Consider the following 18,835-nt stretch of genomic DNA (forward strand, 5'->3'; position numbering starts at 1 on the left):
GTTGTTGTGCGTACTTACAATATCGTCCAAGTTGTTCGTCGGCTCCTTCATACCATCTCGTAGATGCGCAGCACAGCAATCTGCAAATTAAATGGAAAACAAAAGAAAAGTTAAATACAACAAAGTAAAAATTAATGCACACACACACACACACACAAACACAAACGCACACAAACAAAAATACAATTTAGTAAATATAAATACAAAATGCGGGTTTGCGTGCCGCCATAACATGGCATTAGCTAAATGGCCGGGTAGCGTGCGCGCCACAGCACAGCCGGCGAAATTAAGAGCAAAGAGAGTGAGAGAAAGGGAGAGAGAGGACGGGGGACCGATGAAGGCGTCATTTCAATTGCTGCTACTTTTACGAGTTATTTGCATTTAAATGTCGTTTGCTGATAACAATTAAAATGAATGTCTGTCCGCGCGCGCACACATTCGGCTGGACACGTGGCGCGGCAGGAGCGGCGCGGTGTGCCTCGCTTTCAAAACTTTCCAAATATTTTCACAGCAACGATATGGTTGTTGATGCGGCTTGGTTCGGCTTCAATTGAATTGGATCGGCTTGAATGGCATTGGTTTGGCTTGACTTGGATTGTCATGCTTGAGTGAATTTGAGCAGCGTTGCGCAGAAGGAACGCCGCCGCTACGCGTTCCACCGCATGACAGACCGTCCGGCTGACATGCCACATTGCTTTGGCTGTCGCCGATGGAATGGGTTGGCTGTCGCCAGCGCCATCATCAACGCTTTCATTGCTAATGTCATGGATAAAGCTGCTTGCGTTCGCGTCTCCCTTCCTCCCGCGTGAAACTCGTGGCCGCCCCGCGTCTATGGTGTATAATTGCCGGTGATTTAATCTTACGCATTTCCGCTATTTAAGCAACACTTAAAACATCGTTTTTGGTATTTTCTTTTTCATTTCGGTTTACTCCTAATTTGGGTGGGAATTTGGCTCATCACATTTTGCACACAAATAAATGTCGCTCATTAAGCGAGGCGAGTGAAACATATGTACATTATTAGTGGGTACATACATATGTATTTTCGTAACTAAATGACTGTGACTGAGGGTTGAGTAAGATTCGATGACTGTTCCGAAGGTGGTACTTGGACTAAGTACGTTACGTAGTCCGTTGAGAAGCCATTAGAACAGAACTAGTGCATTCGATCTTAGAAGTCAGCAAGACGCCTTGTATCAATAACAAAAACTTGCTCACGCGTCTGATTTCTATTCCCACTTGCTCCGTAGGATATCTGACGGTGTGAGCTCTGAAGTGTTTAAGCCTTATCTTCGCAAACACGGCACATTCAAAAAGTACGTTTTGAGATGCTTCCACCGCTTCTTTTTCCATGCAGCTTCTGCAGCTGGCGTCCGGTAAAACAATAGGGCAATAGCATGTAAGAACTCCAACAACTAGGGAGAGGCTGCTGGTCTTACAAGGAGCTCACTTAATCCGTCACGATTGATCTGGGGTTCAAATGCGCTTGGGATAGCGCATCTGGCTATCCAGTAGTAGAACACAGAAGGAGAGTGGAGCTCGACCCATTCCTACTCTATTCTATTCATATTGAGGTACCCTTCCTTGCCAGCTAATCAGCATGGTAATTATCTAAGAATCCGCTCCTGACACCCGTACTAGTACTATCAAAAAGTGAGTCGATGCCAGTGATAACGAGGTAAGGCATTCCGTTAACAACCTTGAATGTACGGTCACTGAGCTCAAGGCTGGTATCGCTGCCCTGGTATCAGAATGAATAGTCACTTCTCTCACCATACCAAATCTTTGGTTGGCTTGGCGTCTCCCTGGTCTAAAGTATCCGGTCTAAATTCAAAGCGTGTGACGATTTCGGAATGCTTAGAAACTTGTTCATTTATAAACCCAGAATGTCTGAGTTTGATAGCAACTTTCATTTAAAACCAGAATTCTCTGAGTCTGATAGGAACTTTCGCGGTCTTACACCTTTCGGCGATATCTATTGTCACTATATGCTGAATAGCATTAAGTGATATGGTTGGAGTGGACCACACGTTCTAATGAGCGCCGCTCGCTAAAAGCTCTCTAGCTTTCCCGCAAGTGTGGTCTTTTCCAGGGTTCACCAGCACACAAATTCCTCAAGAATATAATGGGTGACTATAATGGGGTCAATATTTAGATATTTATTAACTATTCAGAGTAGCTATTCTATGTAAAACAATACTGAATCCTAAAACTCTTCAAAAGACAGGATTACTATTTTTTTGCTATTTTAAATACTTCGTTCGAACAAATTTTTGACGGTAAAGTTCTGTGGATTTATTAAGTTCCTTTAGAAGTTCCTTTAGTTGAAATTCCTTTAGAACAAAATTGTTAATTTAACATTGCTATTGAAAGCTTATTTTTCCGGTTTCCTGCTAATGGATTACTTTATCAGTGCTGTTCCTGTCAATTAAGCTGATCATTGAACCGGTTACTGGGCCATAAAAATTAATGAAACGATAATAAATCAGAATATTTATTGAATTTACATATGTAAATATTCTTATTGTATTATTGGCTGATATATTATTCACTAGATACTTGTTCGAGCTTTGCCTTTCATTTGTCGTGCGCTAATTGCAAGTGCTTGACATGTGGAGAGACCTACAAGCTCTAAACTCACTTCGAGAAGTGAAGTGTTTTTACGAGCAAGTTACTTAGAACAGAAATGAGGTCTAACATATTATTTTGCTGTGGAAAAGCGATCGCCTTTAGAAAATAATTTCTTTATTTTATTGTTTTTTTTTCTTTTTGATATTTGGTGAAATAGGAGCTTCTTTCTTTTCAACAAGGAAGAAATTAAATATTATATATGGAATAAATAATAATAAGAAGACTGAATTAGCAGCTCAATTAAAAGCTTAACAATATGGCAGCAGCGGTAGCAAACCTCACTCAAAGGACGGTGAAGCCACAGACTGATAACGGACATCCATTCATGTATAGACAGATGAATTGAGGACCTGGATATGCACTTAACGCAAAAACTAAGTGGACATGTGTGCTTTAGAAGCTTCCTGTACAGATTCCAGCACGACATTAGCCCGAATTGTGTGACCTATTCAGACTGAGTTAAAGGCTCTGAACATGTAGTCTTTTATTGACCTCGCTTTTAAGTACAAGGGAAAAACTTAAAATTACAACAATGAAAACTGGAAAGCCGTCAGCGAAGCGACAGCCTCAATCATGACGAAACTGAGACATATAGCGCAGGCTAGGCGTCCGTCAGTCCGTGTCATAGAGGAGTCTTAAATGGTTTATTACTCCTACAAAGTAATACTTAATCATAATCCGCAGGAGAGTCTGAAGTTCGGAGTAGGTTAGGTCTAGTGACTCGAAGTTCCAGACTCCGACTTTTGATGTTTTCCTCTGCTTAAAAAAAATCTCAATGGAAATGTCCCCTGCCTACCATAGTAAAATACATATTTTTGCTAATTTTTTTTAATCAACTTAGTTCTCTTCATGGGTGATACACTGATTATAGCGACCCTCCAACTTTTCGATACCATTTTTGTGGTACGATTTGTCTTTCGTTTCAAAATAGGTATCAGTTTCGGCGATCTTTTCTTCGTTCGACAAAAATTTTGTCCTAGCGAGCATTCTTTTGAGATCTGAGAAGAGGAAATAGTCGCTGGGGCTCAGATCTGGAGAATAAGATTCTTGTATTATATATTTTCCTATCTAATTTTATCTACTATTTATTTTTCATAATTTTTTTTTGTGAACCACCCTAGTAGCAACTCAGCATCGTTTACTCGGAAAAATTTTTAATTTTTATCATCAACTATAAAAACATACACTGCCATACGCAATATTGTGTTTAATGAGCATTTTATATGAACTGTTAAGATTGCGTGCCACACGTGCTTCATGAAATGGCATAAACGCTTGATGGGGGTAATGAGGCGGTAGTCGACCAAGCGCTTGTGGAGGTGGAAATCGAAAAAGAGTAGGAGTGACATATGGACATTTGCAGATAAAACTTAATGAGACAATTATTATTGCAGTGGACTTAAATGTTCGTATGTAACACAGTTTGATGGCCATGTGTCAAAACTCAAAGATATAAAAGACATAAATTATACATAACGAGTGTAAATATGTATAAGCGTATGCATGTCGATATGTAAGGCCAGTCGGCATTAGAGCTTTGCACAAGTAATTAATTCAAACACAAAATTAAACGACAGCAGACATGCAAGTGTATGAATAAATATGTGTGTATTTATTCATATGTTTGTATGTATGTACGTAGGTTCATATGGCATTACATATGTTAGCATGCCAATAAAAATTAACAACAAATAACGTCAGTTGCCATTTGCAGCTGTGCAATTGCAGCAGCCTTCTTTTCAATATATTTTCAATAAATGGCCTTTCAAATGTCAATGACTGACGGCGTTGTTGTTGTTGTTGTGTTGGGAAATTGTGTGGATTGAAAATGCTTTTAGATATACATACATACATATGTATATGTAAGTACGTGAGTACATATGTTCATGCAAGTGTCTAAATTCGGATATGTACATACATATTTGAATCCTAATTCTCCATTAGTCTGTAAGAATTAATGTTCATGGACTTAACTAAATAAATAAATATCGTCACCTAAAATGCAAAATAACGTAACATCACTTTTCACAAGTTTTACAGGCGAAGAAAAAATTATATTATAGATATCGCCCATATTGAAACAAAATTTGAGTTTTTGTTATGAAATGGTTATATATTGGTTGCATATTGGTTACATATTGGTTATATATTGGTTATATATGCGATATATATCGGTTATATCTGACAGCGGAAGCGCAAAATTTTATGCTACATTTATGTAACATGATGTAGTGAATCGTAAGCAATAAAATACTCAATTCTGAGTTTTGTTATAAAATGGTTATATATTGGTTATATAATGGTTATGTATTGGATATTTATTGGTTATATGTGACAGCGGAAGCGAAAAATTTATGTAGTGATAAGCAATAAAATACTCAATTCCGAGTTGTAGTTATAAAATGGTTATGTATTGGTTATATAATGGTTATATATTGGTTATATAATGGTTATGTATTGGATATATATTGGTTAAATGGGACAGGGGAAGCGAAAAATTGATGTAGCGGATCGTAAGAAATAAAAACCTAAATTTCGATTCCTTTGATAATATGTTGTTTTACATTTTAGGTGACGCTATGTATCTATTGTTGATATTTGTGTAAAATGGGCATTTCGGGAGTTGCTTGAAATATGTAATAAGTAGCAGGCGATCATTGTCGCCCTTAATAGTAAACTTAAATGAATTACTGAATGGATATGGATATGTAGAAGAAAGATATTCTTATTAACAACAGTCAGAGTCACAAGATATCACGAATAATGTAAAGTTTTTTTATTGAAACTGTTACAAAGTATATGCTCTAATATACCAGTTAGTTTAGCGAATATCAGTTAGTCCCACCGATATTTTTTCGGTTAGGAAAATGTAATAATATTTTTCAGTTAAATTGTGTCACCAACGGTACTTCCCTTTACAATTATTTTTGAAATTCTATAGTATTCTTGGTTTACAAAGTCTCTAACTGAAAAAAAACTCATATAACATAAGTTAGAGTATTGTTCTTTAGTTTAGCTGAAACATAAATTGTTGTTGTCTAAATTCAACAGTTATATTATTAATTAAAAATAGCATATAACAGCTGGGTGACAAACTCAGAGGCAAAAAGTAAATGCTTCACAACAAAGCTGCGGTCCCTAAATTCATTAAGAGCATCGTTACTGGTAACGAGATGTGGAAATATGACTAAGTTATTGAAACGAAAGTGTATGAAAAATTTTACTAGGAGTTACCATGGTTGTATTAGGCCAAAAGGAGTATATTTACAGGTAATAATAAATACTTGAACTAAAATTTATAAAAAAAACTCATATTTTTCTGCAGTCCGGGTCAAATTTGATCAGACCGTTTTTACAGCTATACAAAGGAAATTGGAAAATTACATAAAAATATGAGCAAACGACTAACTGAAACCTCTATGCTAAATTCCTTTCTGTTAAGCATCGAAAATGATAATCTTCTCTTATATGTAGGACTGATCTCTTGATTACAATACATTATTTCTAATACAAAAACGGTTATTGAACTTGATAACTTTCAAACTTATATTATGACAAATACAAAAACAATAGTCGATCTTAAACACCTTTCAAATTTAGTCACATTAATCTCAGCAATGCTACAGAAATTCCCTCAATTTATGAGCTATTTACAGCATAATAATACTCTTAACGAACTTCACTCAATTTTATTACCGCTCAGTTGTAACTCAAAGCTCATAAAAGTCAGTTGATAATAAAAAAATAAAAACAATTTCAATGCAGTCTTAACGGTTTAAGCAAACGCAAATCACTTATTTGATTTTTATTTACATTTTATCTTTATTTTGACTTCTTTATTAAACTCCACCTGCTTAATGCCTCAGTCAAGCCGCCAGGTGGCAACTTAAGGTAGTTAAGTATTAGTTATGCCTTTGGTTGCATCATTTATCACTGTCAGTTGTCATTGTTATTTGGTATACCTGTATGTGTGTCATAACTGTATACTACCTCAGCACAGCTGCTTTGCTTATGAGCGTGCGTGTGTGTGAGTGTGGCTGTAAGTGCAGGCGAGATTATGAATGAATGCGTAATGAAGATTTCATAAGATTATTTTGTGTTTCAACTGTGCACTTTTACTGCTTTTCTTCAATTCTTCATTTCTCTCTCTCGATTTCTCTTATCTTCGATTCTTTTATGACGCCCACAAATGCAGCACGTGTGTGGCCGCTTATCAGTTGCTCAGGCCTCTAACAGCCACACATGAGTATTTGTTGCTCTTAGCTGCAACGTGTGTGGGTTGAGAAATTTAATTTTGTGTGGGTGTGAATTTCAACGGAATTTTCAACTATTAAGTAACGTTATACAGTTATAATGTGTAAATGTCAGGCGTGTGGGTGTGTAGGTGTTGGGTGTATTAGAATCTTTTTAATTCGTGCTAGGGATTCAGACATTTAAGCGGCTTAATTTCGTTTACAATAGCTTCAATATGCATATGTATTGAGTTTACTTAGAGTTTGAAATATTTTGAAAAAGGAAATTAAATGCACATATTTTCAAAATATATTACTAGCCGATTGTGTCTTCTTTTTTAAACTTCAAATTAAGCAACCTTGGTCTTTGGCTAATAAATTTTTAATTGAAAGCCGCTTAACTTTCTAATTGAATGGCTGCTGCACTTCACACACACATACAAGTACACACACTTAAGCTCATTTTGAGAAAGGAAATTGAAATCGAATTCTCACAAGCTTTTAATTAATATTTGCATCAATTTTATGGCAGCAATTTATCACTTTTTATGCAGACGAGTGTATATAACAAAAAAAATACTTTCGAGCATTTACGTGGGAGGAAAATGAGTTTTTGTTTTGCATGTAAATTGATGCGAATACGAAGGTTGCTCTTACAGGTTTGTGCCTATTGGAGAAAGCTAGAAAATAAGTTAACTTCTATTAACTTAACTTGTGATTCTATTTCTATTTTAGAATGTTAGTCTAAGTAATTTAAATAAGTAATTACAGGGTAGGCCATTTAAAGTTGACCCTTTTGTTTCTAAAAAAAAAGAACAAAAGAAAACAATGTTTTTTGTTCATTTCAAAAAAAATTTATTTTGCTCCAAGGGGATTTGTTTCAGCTAATATTTAAAAATTAGATCGCATAAATGGGCACCTTTAGCTTTGACAGCTAAATGCACTTTTTTTTCGACATTTTCCATGACTTTGGCCAATGTTTCGGATGATATGGCGACTGTTTCACGTCGAATGTTGGCTTTCAGTTGAGCTAAGGTCTTTGGCTTATTAGCGTATACCTTGGATTTCAAATAACCCCACAAATAAAAGTCTGGTGGCGTCAAATCTGGTGATCTCGGTGGCCAGTCAACATCACCATTTTCGTTTTCAGCCATTTCGATGGCCCATTTGCCAAAATTAAGGCGTCGCGGATAATCAGCTGGGTTTAGTTTTTGTGCCATTTGAATTTTATATGGAAACATCTTCAAATCTTTATGAATTATGCGTCGGAGAGTGGTGCGAGAGATGTCTAATTCCTGAGAGCGGCGATAACTCGATGTCGATGGAGTCTCCTCAATACTGGCTCGTACAGCTTCGATATTTTCATCAGAACGTCTTGTGCGTTGTCTGGATGCATGACTGGCATTACTGAGATTACCGGTGTTCACAAATTTTGCGTATAAAGACTTAATTGTGTTCTTAACTGGAGCACTTTTCACTTTATTTTTTTTGCGAAACGCACGTTGAGTTAACACAATTGAAAAGTTATTTTGAATATAAAGCTGAACAATTTCAGCGCGTTCTTTTGGAGTGTACTGTTCCATGGTATAAATTGTCTTCGAATGACGCTTCTAACGCGGTATGACATTAGCCGATTTGTCAGCGCTGTTAAAAGTTACAGCGTTGCCAGATGGGTCAACTTTAAATGGCCTACCCTGTATTTGCATGGTTTGCCAATATTCACTATCTTCAAGTAAACACAACTTCGTATTGATTATACCAGTTTATGCGAGTTATACCAGTTATATTTTCAATTGGCTAATCTTCACAACGTGTTAAATCGATAGTTTTTTCGTTATAATAGTTTATACATTTATACCAGTTTACATTATTTATCTAGTTATCTTTTCATATCTACTATTCACCAAACAGAATAAATTTATTTATACCAGTTCTATACAATTTTTTTTAATTATACCAGTTTAGACGATTTATGCCAGTTATATTTTCAATAGACTAATCTCTACAATCAGTCAAATTGATCGTTTTTTGTTATACCAGTTGATATACATATTTATACCAGTTTACGTTATTCATATAGTTATAACGGGTGATTTTTTTGAGGTTAGGATTTTCATGCATTAGTATTTGACAGATCACGTGGGATTTCAGACATGGTGTCAAAGAGAAAGATGCTCAGTATGCTTTGACATTTCATCATGAATAGACTTACTAACGAGCAACGCTTGCAAATCATTGAATTTTATTACCAAAATCAGTGTTCGGTTCGAAATGTGTTTCGCGCTTTACGTCCGATTTATGATGAGGCTCATTTCTGGTTGAATGGCTACGTAAATAAGCAAAATTGCCGCATTTGGGGTGAAGAGCAACCAGAAGCCGTTCAAGAACTGCCCATGCATCCCGAAAAATGCACTGTTTGGTGTGGTTTGTACGCTGGTGGAATCATTGGACCGTATTTTTTCAAAGATGCTGTTGGACGCAACGTTACGGTGAATGGCGATCGCTATCGTTCGATGCTAACAAACTTTTTGTTGCCAAAAATGGAAGAACTGAACTTGGTTGACATGTGGTTTCAACAAGATGGCGCTACATGCCACACAGCTCGCGATTCTATGGCCATTTTGAGGGAAAACTTCGGACAACAATTCATCTCAAGAAATGGACCCGTAAGTTGGCCACCAAGATCATGCGATTTAACGCCTTTAGACTATTTTTTGTGGGGCTACGTCAAGTCTAAAGTCTACAGAAATAAGCCAGCAACTATTCCAGCTTTGGAAGACAACATTTCCGAAGAAATTCGGGCTATTCCGGCCGAAATGCTCGAAAAAGTTGCCCAAAATTGGACTTTCCGAATGGACCACCTAAGACGCAGCCGCGGTCAACATTTAAATGAAATTATCTTCAAAAAGTAAATGTCATGAACCAATCTAACGTTTCAAATAAAGAACTGATGAGATTTTGCAAATTTTATGCGTTTTTTTTTTTTTAAAGTTATCAAGCTCTTAAAAAATCACCTTTATGTCAATATCGGCAATTCTTCAAAGAGAAAAAATTATACCAGTTTTTATACGATTTTTTTATATAATTATACCAGTTGGAATGATTCATGCAAGTTTTTTTAAGATATACTGTCATATAAAAGATTTTTCATATATAACTTGAGTTTTATCCGTTAGTTTGTATGACAGCTCTATGACATACATAGCTTACCAAGCATTGATCTGAACAGTTTCTTTAAAAATTCTAGCGATGCCTTGCGTAATAACCTATGCCAAATTCTGTAAAAAATATAAAAATTTTCCATACAAAATCATGATTTTGATTCAGTTCGTATGACAGCTATGTATATAATATAGTATTGCGGTATCGCTTCGATTCCAAACAATTTATATTTATGTTTCATAAGATCTCCTTTGTTGCCTTTTGGTTCTTAAAAGGCCTTCGGCGAGTTTATTGACTTAGGATACGCATATATGTATGTATAATTTATATAGTATGTATATAAATATATATTTTGGACTCCTAAATTTACCACACCCTTATCAAAATTCAATAATTCACATCGTAAATCATAAAGCTTCCAAATTAAGCTTTGACCTGTGTAATTATAATTAACAGCATTATTTACTAGTTATAAATTTAAAGCATGATTAATTCACACAAACATACACACATGCATTTCATCAATGATGAAATTTTGGCATAAAGTATCTCTAATCCTACATATACATATGAGTATATACACACAACCATATCTTTCAATTTAATCTAAAGAGGCAGCTACAACTCACTGCGCTCTACAGAAACACTCATGCCCCTTCCAGTATGAGCAACTCGATATCAAAACTTCCTCAAACAGTTATTCGTACAGTTATAAAATGGCTATCCTAATAACTTCTTCCCAATTTTAGTGCAGCAATTAATCTAAAGCATCAGTTAAAACCTACTGTGGCGAGGTCTAAAATGGTATCGGCGATATTTATGCATTCTTGCTCATAATTACGAAAATTCTATGTTATGCTCCAAAAAGGGAAATTTCTCAATTAAGTGTGAAATTAGATTTGACCAAACGCAATCTAGATAATGTCGCTAAGAAATCTAAATTTCAAATTTCTATGTTTAAATTGCGGTTGCCGTTATGTTGGCTGACCTTTGCTCTAATTAACCAAAACTAGCTGCGGAAGTGGTGGGAAATTGCAGACAAAGGAAATAACATTGGCAACATAAATTTGATTGTATGAGGTTATTTAGGAGGTATAAGATTTATTATGTTTATGTATGCGTATGTACAAGTATATATGAAAGTATTTATACATTAGAGGTTATTGTGGGTGTCTTTTGAGGCAGATTTATACTTTAGATAATATTTCGAGAGTAAATCAGTTGTGTAGGGTATTTACTTAGCAGCTAAAATGCGAGGGTGCTATTGAAAAATATATGTAAATGTTTTGCATTTAAGAAAGTATACAAGTATATCTAATATAATTCTGTTTCAAAAATTATTTCATATAAAAAAGTATGAATTCATTTCACCAAGATTCTTTGTTAGCAAATTATTTTGAATTTTTAGTTTAATATGGCAGGGAAATGCAAGCCTGAAACTGTAATGGTCGAAATATTTATTGTGAAGACAGTATTAGCTTCAAAAGGGATTAGCCTATGGGCATTACAGGATTGCTAAGACCACACTAAAGGAAAATTATGTTAATAAAAATGTCAAAAATAAGTGTAAATAATCTTCATACATTTTACAAAACATTTCTCACAAAAATTTGCTTGAGCTATTGTCCTATCTATCTGAATACCTTAGATACTTTTCCTATTCAAGTCTAGCACCTTGACTATAAGTGCTTACATTGAGAGCTCTGTAAGTTTCAACCCACCTACGAGCCTCTGATTGTTCAATAGATGGCTTTAGGAAACTTTATCTTGTGTTGTTACTATACGTGCCATTGGGTTCAGAAATATGGGGTTCGAAAGATAATATTTCCAATTAACATAGTCTACCGTTAAACAATTTTGTGATTGCTCATCTCACTGTTGTTCGAGCACGCGTCAAAGATGGGCTTCAGCAAAGAGAAAATCTGCCAAATTTGTTCTTCAATTAAGGTGAAAACGCAAACTATGCGGCTGAAAATATGAATAGTGTTTATGGTCCTGATACTATTATATTTAATTATGCGATGTTTCAGTTTAGCCCATTCCGTTCCTTCAAGTCAAATATACATAAGGTTCTGGGAAGCAAACTGTTGAAAATACTGATAAAGAAATGAAAATTATATAGTCTGGCCGTCAGGTAAGCACTGTTTCGATTGCTGAGCTGAGGACTAGGAAGGCAGAAAAACAGTTTGGTACAAGCATCCATCTGTGAGCCGCTGCTGAATACCAAAAAATCGATCCACTACTAAGGCAAATGGTTACGGGTGATGAAAAGTGGTTCACTCACTACAAAGTCAAGGAAAAACGATCGTGGCCGAGTTACAGTGAACCGGCGCAAACGGTGACCAAGCCACTAGCAGTCGATCAGTCAGGAAGGGTATACTATATACGAGTACTTGTACTTGGGATTAGAAGCAAAACATCTACTTAAGAATAAACTTTTAGCACCTTTCTGTACTGTCAAAAAATGGCGGTCCGAAGAAAGCAAACGCCACGAGGTGAAAGTGCATATCAAACTCAGTATTTATGAGTAGTTTGAGCTGCAATGTGTATGTGTTTATGAGTAGTGTATAAAGTTTAACACCAAAAAGGCCACTTAACTCGAGTTTAAATCCCCACGTGAATGTGTATGTTTACCTAAGTGAGTAAGGTTACTGTTTAGTGTTTAACATCAAATAAGCCAATAAACTCGAGTTTGAGCTGCAACGTATATGCGCATGTTAAACTCTGTGCTTATGAGTAGTGTTCAGTGTTTAACACTAAAAAAATCAATAAACTCGACTTTGAGTTTGAGAAAGCAAATGCCGAGACATGACCAGCTTTTACCAACAGGGGAGTAATTGTGTTAAATCAGGACAACTCCAGGCTATATAGGCCAATAGTGACTCACCATAAGCTCTTGAAACTTTGGAGGGATTTTTTTGGGCATCCACCTGATAGTTTAGACCTGCCATCAAGTGATTATTACCTGCTCCTGGCTATGGCGAATGATATTGCTGTTGAAAAAATCGTTTCAAGAGGTGCTTATGAAGCCGACTGGTATAATTTTTTGTCATTAGGTATAAAAGTCTCTCGAATAAATCGATGCATATTTCACTTAAGTCGCAAAATTCTAACTATATGTTAAATAAAATCGCCAATTTAATAGGAAAATAATTGATTTCTTTTCATTATGAAGACCTTAGAAGTATATATTGGTGAGTATTGGTAAAATTGAAAAATATTAAATTACAAATGAATTTTCTGTAACAGAAAATGCGAAATTTATAGCGCTTCGGTAATTGCTCTGAGAGTCTCATATATGGACAGTAGTTGCGCTGGGTATTCCGGTATTCCGTTAGGATTTCATACCCTTAATTTTCGTGCATATTTCACAAACAACGCTATGAGCGTATGCGTTGGAGTATGAAATTTGTAGATAGCTAAGTGGAGGGATGTACATTTGTATGAATATGTACACATACTTATATTGTATATTCAGAGGCAGTAGGTCGTGGGCATTATGCTTTTAGTTATGCTATTTAACCAGTGTTTATGCCAAACATTTATGCGAAGTGCAAATGCCGATCAGCTGCTTGCGCACCCACCGACGCCGAATGCGGGCAAGTAAACACAGCAATTTGCATGCAAACATACAAACACACACACAGATAAAGTTTTATTTATATGTGTGTATGTGTGTGTTGGCGACTAAAAGCATTGAAATTCCACAAATGCATTGGGCAAGTACAAAGTGCGCATCCAAAGGTATGTAAGCACGGGTAATTCACGTGCCTCCATCGATTATTTCATACAAATATTACTTCGTATGTGTGTGTATGTGTGCTTGTATGCGTGTAATTACATCGGCGGATTTCTCGTTTCGCTGGCGATAATCAAATCATGTATGCCGGTAAACAAATGGGCGAATACGCCTGCGCCCGCACCCCCGCCTGCTGGGTTGGCGCGTTAAGTTGCGTAAACACAACCACACATTTACATACAAACTCATATGTATATGTGTTTGCGCGGATGTGAGTATTTGAAAATACAATTTTCATTTGATTTATTCACTGCACTCATTGATGCATCAAATATCGTATAAATAAATTATTTGTGCGGTAATTGAATCGCATATCGGTGAAAAACGGCATTACGATGAAGTTGATAAATATGCGAGCCGCAGAATATACCATGTATGACCGGCGGAATATTAAAAATGCAAATAAAAGAAATATTGAATGAATGCATTTGTGGTTGCAGGAAATATATATGTATACCGCTATAAGTATGCAAAGTTACAGCAATGCATGTGCTCATAGTAGGGCGGGCTTTAAATGTAAATAGAAAATATCAAATTTTGTATCCTGTGATCGGTTTGGTTGAAGAAATTTGACCAGTTCGCTTCGCTATGGCACTTCAAGTTATAAAAACTCAATAATTTTCTTTAAAAATGCAGATGAGAAAGCCACTACAAAGTTATCACGCTGAGTTCGCATGTATATGAGAGTATAAGTGGCCTAATTGAAGTGGGATAATTGCTTGTGACTCCATTTCTATTTCTTAGACTAACATATCTAAGTATTTTAATCAGTTATTTGCTCGGTTTGCCAATATTTGCTATCTTCTGAATCAAACACAACTTCTAATTGATTATACCAGTTTATGTGAATTATACCAGTTATTTTTTTGATTGGTCAATATGCACAAACTATCGAAACTTTTGTTTTTTATTATACCAGTTTATATATTTATACCAGTTTATGTTATTTATCTACTTATCTGCAATTTCCACAATTCATCAAACCGAAGAAAATTTTAATTTTAATATACCAGTTTTATGAATTATTATACCAGCTTACATGATTTATGCCAGTTTTTTATTCAACTTATTCTACCCACTACCGATTTAAAATGAGTTTATAATTATTGGTCTAAGTAAAATCAATTAGTTGCACGGTTGCCAATGTAGTATTCTGAAGTAAACACAACTTCTAATTGATTATAGCAGTTTATGTGATTTATACCAGATATTTTTTCAATTGGCCAATGTGCACAAACTGTCAAATCTACAGTTTCGTTATACCAGTTTATATTATTTTAATAGTTTTCTGCCCATCTCTTCAATTTATTATAGTGAAGGCATTTTACATATTATTATACCTGTTTTATATATGATTATAACAGGTTGTAGAAATTATGCCAGTGTTTTATTCAATTTACCGATTTGAAACGAGTTTACACTTGAATTTATTATTTTATGCGACTCCAAGTCAGTTTATATATCAATTTACAAAAGGGTTTACAGTTATTTGTTCAACTCACCTATCTACACCTTCGCAGAATCGACAATTTTAATATTGTTATACCAGTGTTTGCTATTTATACCAATTATTTGTCCGACTTTTTTTATATAATCAATATCAATAATTTCTATTAATTTTGTCAGTTCACGCGATTTATACCAGTTATATTTTTGTTCTGTTATTCTCTAAATTTTCCAAAGTTGAGGACAGTTTCTGAATAATTGTCAGCTTTTATTTTATTATACCAGTTTAAGTGATTTATACAAGTTTTTGAACGAATCATTGATCTCAAAAACTTTACCAAATTTTTTATTTTATTATACCAGTTTAAGTGATTTATACCAGTTTTTTAAACGAACCATTTATCTCCAAAGCTTTTCCAAATTGATTTTAGTTACAATTGGAGACGTTGGGTGTATAGAAATTCCTTTACAGGCACATCTCAACAACTCTTGAGAAGCACCACGGTCTGTATGTACTACATATACTATACAGCAATGGCGATTAGTACCATCAATCTTTAACAAATTTTACCGTTTTACTCGAAGAACCACCCTAACTCGAAAAATTTTAAGTACTGGTATAACTCCAAATCAAAGCTAAATAAATCCACAAATTCACAAATACCTATTTACACTGAGTTTCAACCGCAGAAAAAGCGATTTGGCGAAATAATTAAAAAAATAACACAAATATCCTAAATAAATTATAATTTGAAATATACGTTTGATGCAATTACCGACTCAATCAGTCGAATTGGTTTATCTAATCTGGTTGATTTCTTTTTTCATATAAATATAGAAATTTATATAACTATTCATTAAGAGTACAATAAAAAGCCAACCGCAATTCTCAACTAAGCAATTAAATATATGATAATGATCACAATTATTGTTGCTACTGTTGTTGTGCAATTACATAATGATGTTCTAAGCCTGTAATTATTTTCGCGTTAAAATTTACAATTGAAGCTCAGAAAATGACCGCACACAATCCACACATTTACTCGTCACTAATGAGTTCACACAGCGAATAACCTCACAAAAGCTACAGGAGCCGGCTAAACTTTAAAGCGGTTGAGTTAACTGAGTCTATGAATGAGAACTGGACCGCTAATCGGTCATGTTTGACCAGGTAAAGGGTATCGTGCGAAGAGCTTGAGATTTTAGAGCAAAATCTCATGAAAAATTTTGGAAGTCGTTCAAAAAAGAGTAAAATAGTTGTTAAATGAATAAATCCATCATTACATCTTGTCACCGGAGAAGCATTTTCCATATCATTGCAATCAGGTAACGTTTGAGATTAATGTCATTTAGATTCCAGCGAACAGAATTCACTGAAAAGTCTATTAGAAAGTTTCAGTCTTAGTAAGTAGATGGAGGCGTTTTAAATCAGCTGTGTTGCTAGGTTCTGATCTCAAGCATTATGAGCGAACGAAGTCCACTCCATTTCCATTTATAGCTTTTCCACTTTTTATAAAAAATTCGAGTCGAAGTCTTACTTTTTGTCAACAACTGACCAGTGTTTAGTGAACCTGTAAAATTATTATCTAAATTTGATTTGACAGCTTTAAGCCTTAAACCAGCAAAATCGAACATTTATCGAATAATAAATTTAATGCGTTAATGTCCTTAAACATGAACACAATGCGTCAAAAAATTATATTAACTCCATAATTTCCATTAAAAAAGTTAATGCCATCATTCAATTAAAGTTTGTCACCTAAAATAATTGCTGCGAACGCATATAAAATACCCCCCACAAAGCAAATTAATGGCTTTATCAAAATGTATTAAATTTAATGGCGAAAAACAATGCGAACTCAATTATGCCAACAAAAATTATAACACCACACATAAAAAAGGATTTGTATATATGTACGCAGCTATTGTTAAATACAGTTAGTTGCCGCAAATAAACTAAAAAAACTGAAGTTTTATGGTCATGCCAACGTTTATTATAAATTCCGACGCGTTAATTGTTATTGCAAAAATGCCTGACGCCGCTTTCAAAAATTCAATTTCAAATAATTTTTCCGAATTTTTTCAGCGCAGCGCTAAAAAGCATTGATAAAATATCGATATATGCAATTTGTAAAATAATAAAAGTGACAAAAAAAAGACAAAGAAAAAGTGAAATTAATAGATTTTAACAAAAGCGGGAAAAAGCCCGTGAAATAAGCGGACTATAAAGGCTAAGCGAGACAAAAAGACGGCACACAAAGCGTAACACGTACTTATGATACGGTTCAATACTTTTTGTCAGCACTGTGTGAGGGAAAAAAAACTATTGCGAAACTGCCAAAAACACGTCGATCGAAGAAAAAACAGTGTTCGACAATTAAGCTGTAAAAAATCAGTGAAAAGTTCAGTGGATAAACACACTAAGGCTTACATATAAGCGCGATTTTGAACGCAACATGCTGTTTGTATGCACTCGTAACGGTTACTGCAACTAGCCCTGCTGGGAAAAAGTAGGTCTATGATCATCTTATTTTTAAACAAAAAGTAGATTTTGTATTGCGCCAAACCTTGAAAGACAACCGCGAAAAGCGAATCGACACCACCTCTTCGCCGATTTCCAAACATAATAGCTTATGACAGCATGGAAAGGAGCTGACTTTATGCCGCTAAGTCTGAATTTAGTATCCTCGTAAAACTAATATGGTTGCTTAACGCAATACCAAAAGCTCGGTCAGGATCGGAAAGGTCCTCTCCGAGCCGTTCCGTTCGATATCAAACGAGGTTTCAGACTAAGCGACTCCCTATCTTGTGATTTTTTCAATTAACTGCTAAAGAAAAAAATTCGAGCTGCAGAGCTGAATCGAGAAGGTACAATCTTCTGTAAGAGTGTGCACTTGCTGTCGTACGGCGATGATATTGACGTCATTGATCCAAAGAGTCGCGCCATTAGTTCTGCTTTCTCCAGAGTGGATAAGGAAGGGAAATGGGTCTGATGGGAACGAGAGCAAGACGAAATATTTGCTGTCATCAAACAAACAGTGGTCGAATTCGTGACTAGGCTCCCACGTCACTGTTGACAGTCGTAACTACGACGTTGTGGATAATTTCGTCTATTTAGGAACCAGTGTAAACACCACCAACAATGTCAGTCTGGAAATCCAACGCAGGATTACTCTCGCCAACAGGTACTACTTTGGACTAAGTAGGCAATTGAGAAGTAAAGTCCTCTTTCGACGAATAAAAATCAAACTCTATAAGTCATTCATTATTCTCGTCCTGCTATATGGTGCAGAGGCTTGGAAGATGACAGTATCTGATGAGTCGACGGGGGAAGCAGAGGTTGGAAAGACCAGGTTTAACAGACCCTGGGTTCAATTGGAATCTCAAATTTGCATCACATAGTAAAGAGAAGAAACGACTGGAGCGCTGTTAACTGGCTATAATCGCGTAAGCGGTGTCTGCGCCAGTAAAGAAGAAAAAGAAACCAACCAATTTTTGATTTTCTTTTGAGAGGGACCTAAAATGTATAGGTCACATGATAAGTAGAGGAAAAGCTCTGTTATGT

General features: G+C 35.4%; 1 protein-coding gene across 2 annotated transcripts in view; it reads right to left on the bottom strand.

Moving 5' to 3' along the window:
* Window positions 1-18,835, bottom strand: part of LOC105234257 (apoptosis-stimulating of p53 protein 1) — a 127,092-nt gene that overhangs the window by 76,912 nt on the left and 31,345 nt on the right. For both annotated transcript variants that reach the window (XM_049453815.1, XM_049453814.1), the window contains exon 4: window positions 19-80. In XM_049453815.1, coding sequence (XP_049309772.1) covers window positions 19-51 — 33 coding nt within the window. In that variant the 5' untranslated portion in view covers window positions 52-80. The remainder of the gene's footprint in view (window positions 1-18; window positions 81-18,835) is intronic.

This window comes from Bactrocera dorsalis, chromosome 3 (genome assembly GCF_023373825.1).
Source record: "Bactrocera dorsalis isolate Fly_Bdor chromosome 3, ASM2337382v1, whole genome shotgun sequence".
Taxonomy (NCBI): domain Eukaryota; kingdom Metazoa; phylum Arthropoda; class Insecta; order Diptera; family Tephritidae; genus Bactrocera; species Bactrocera dorsalis.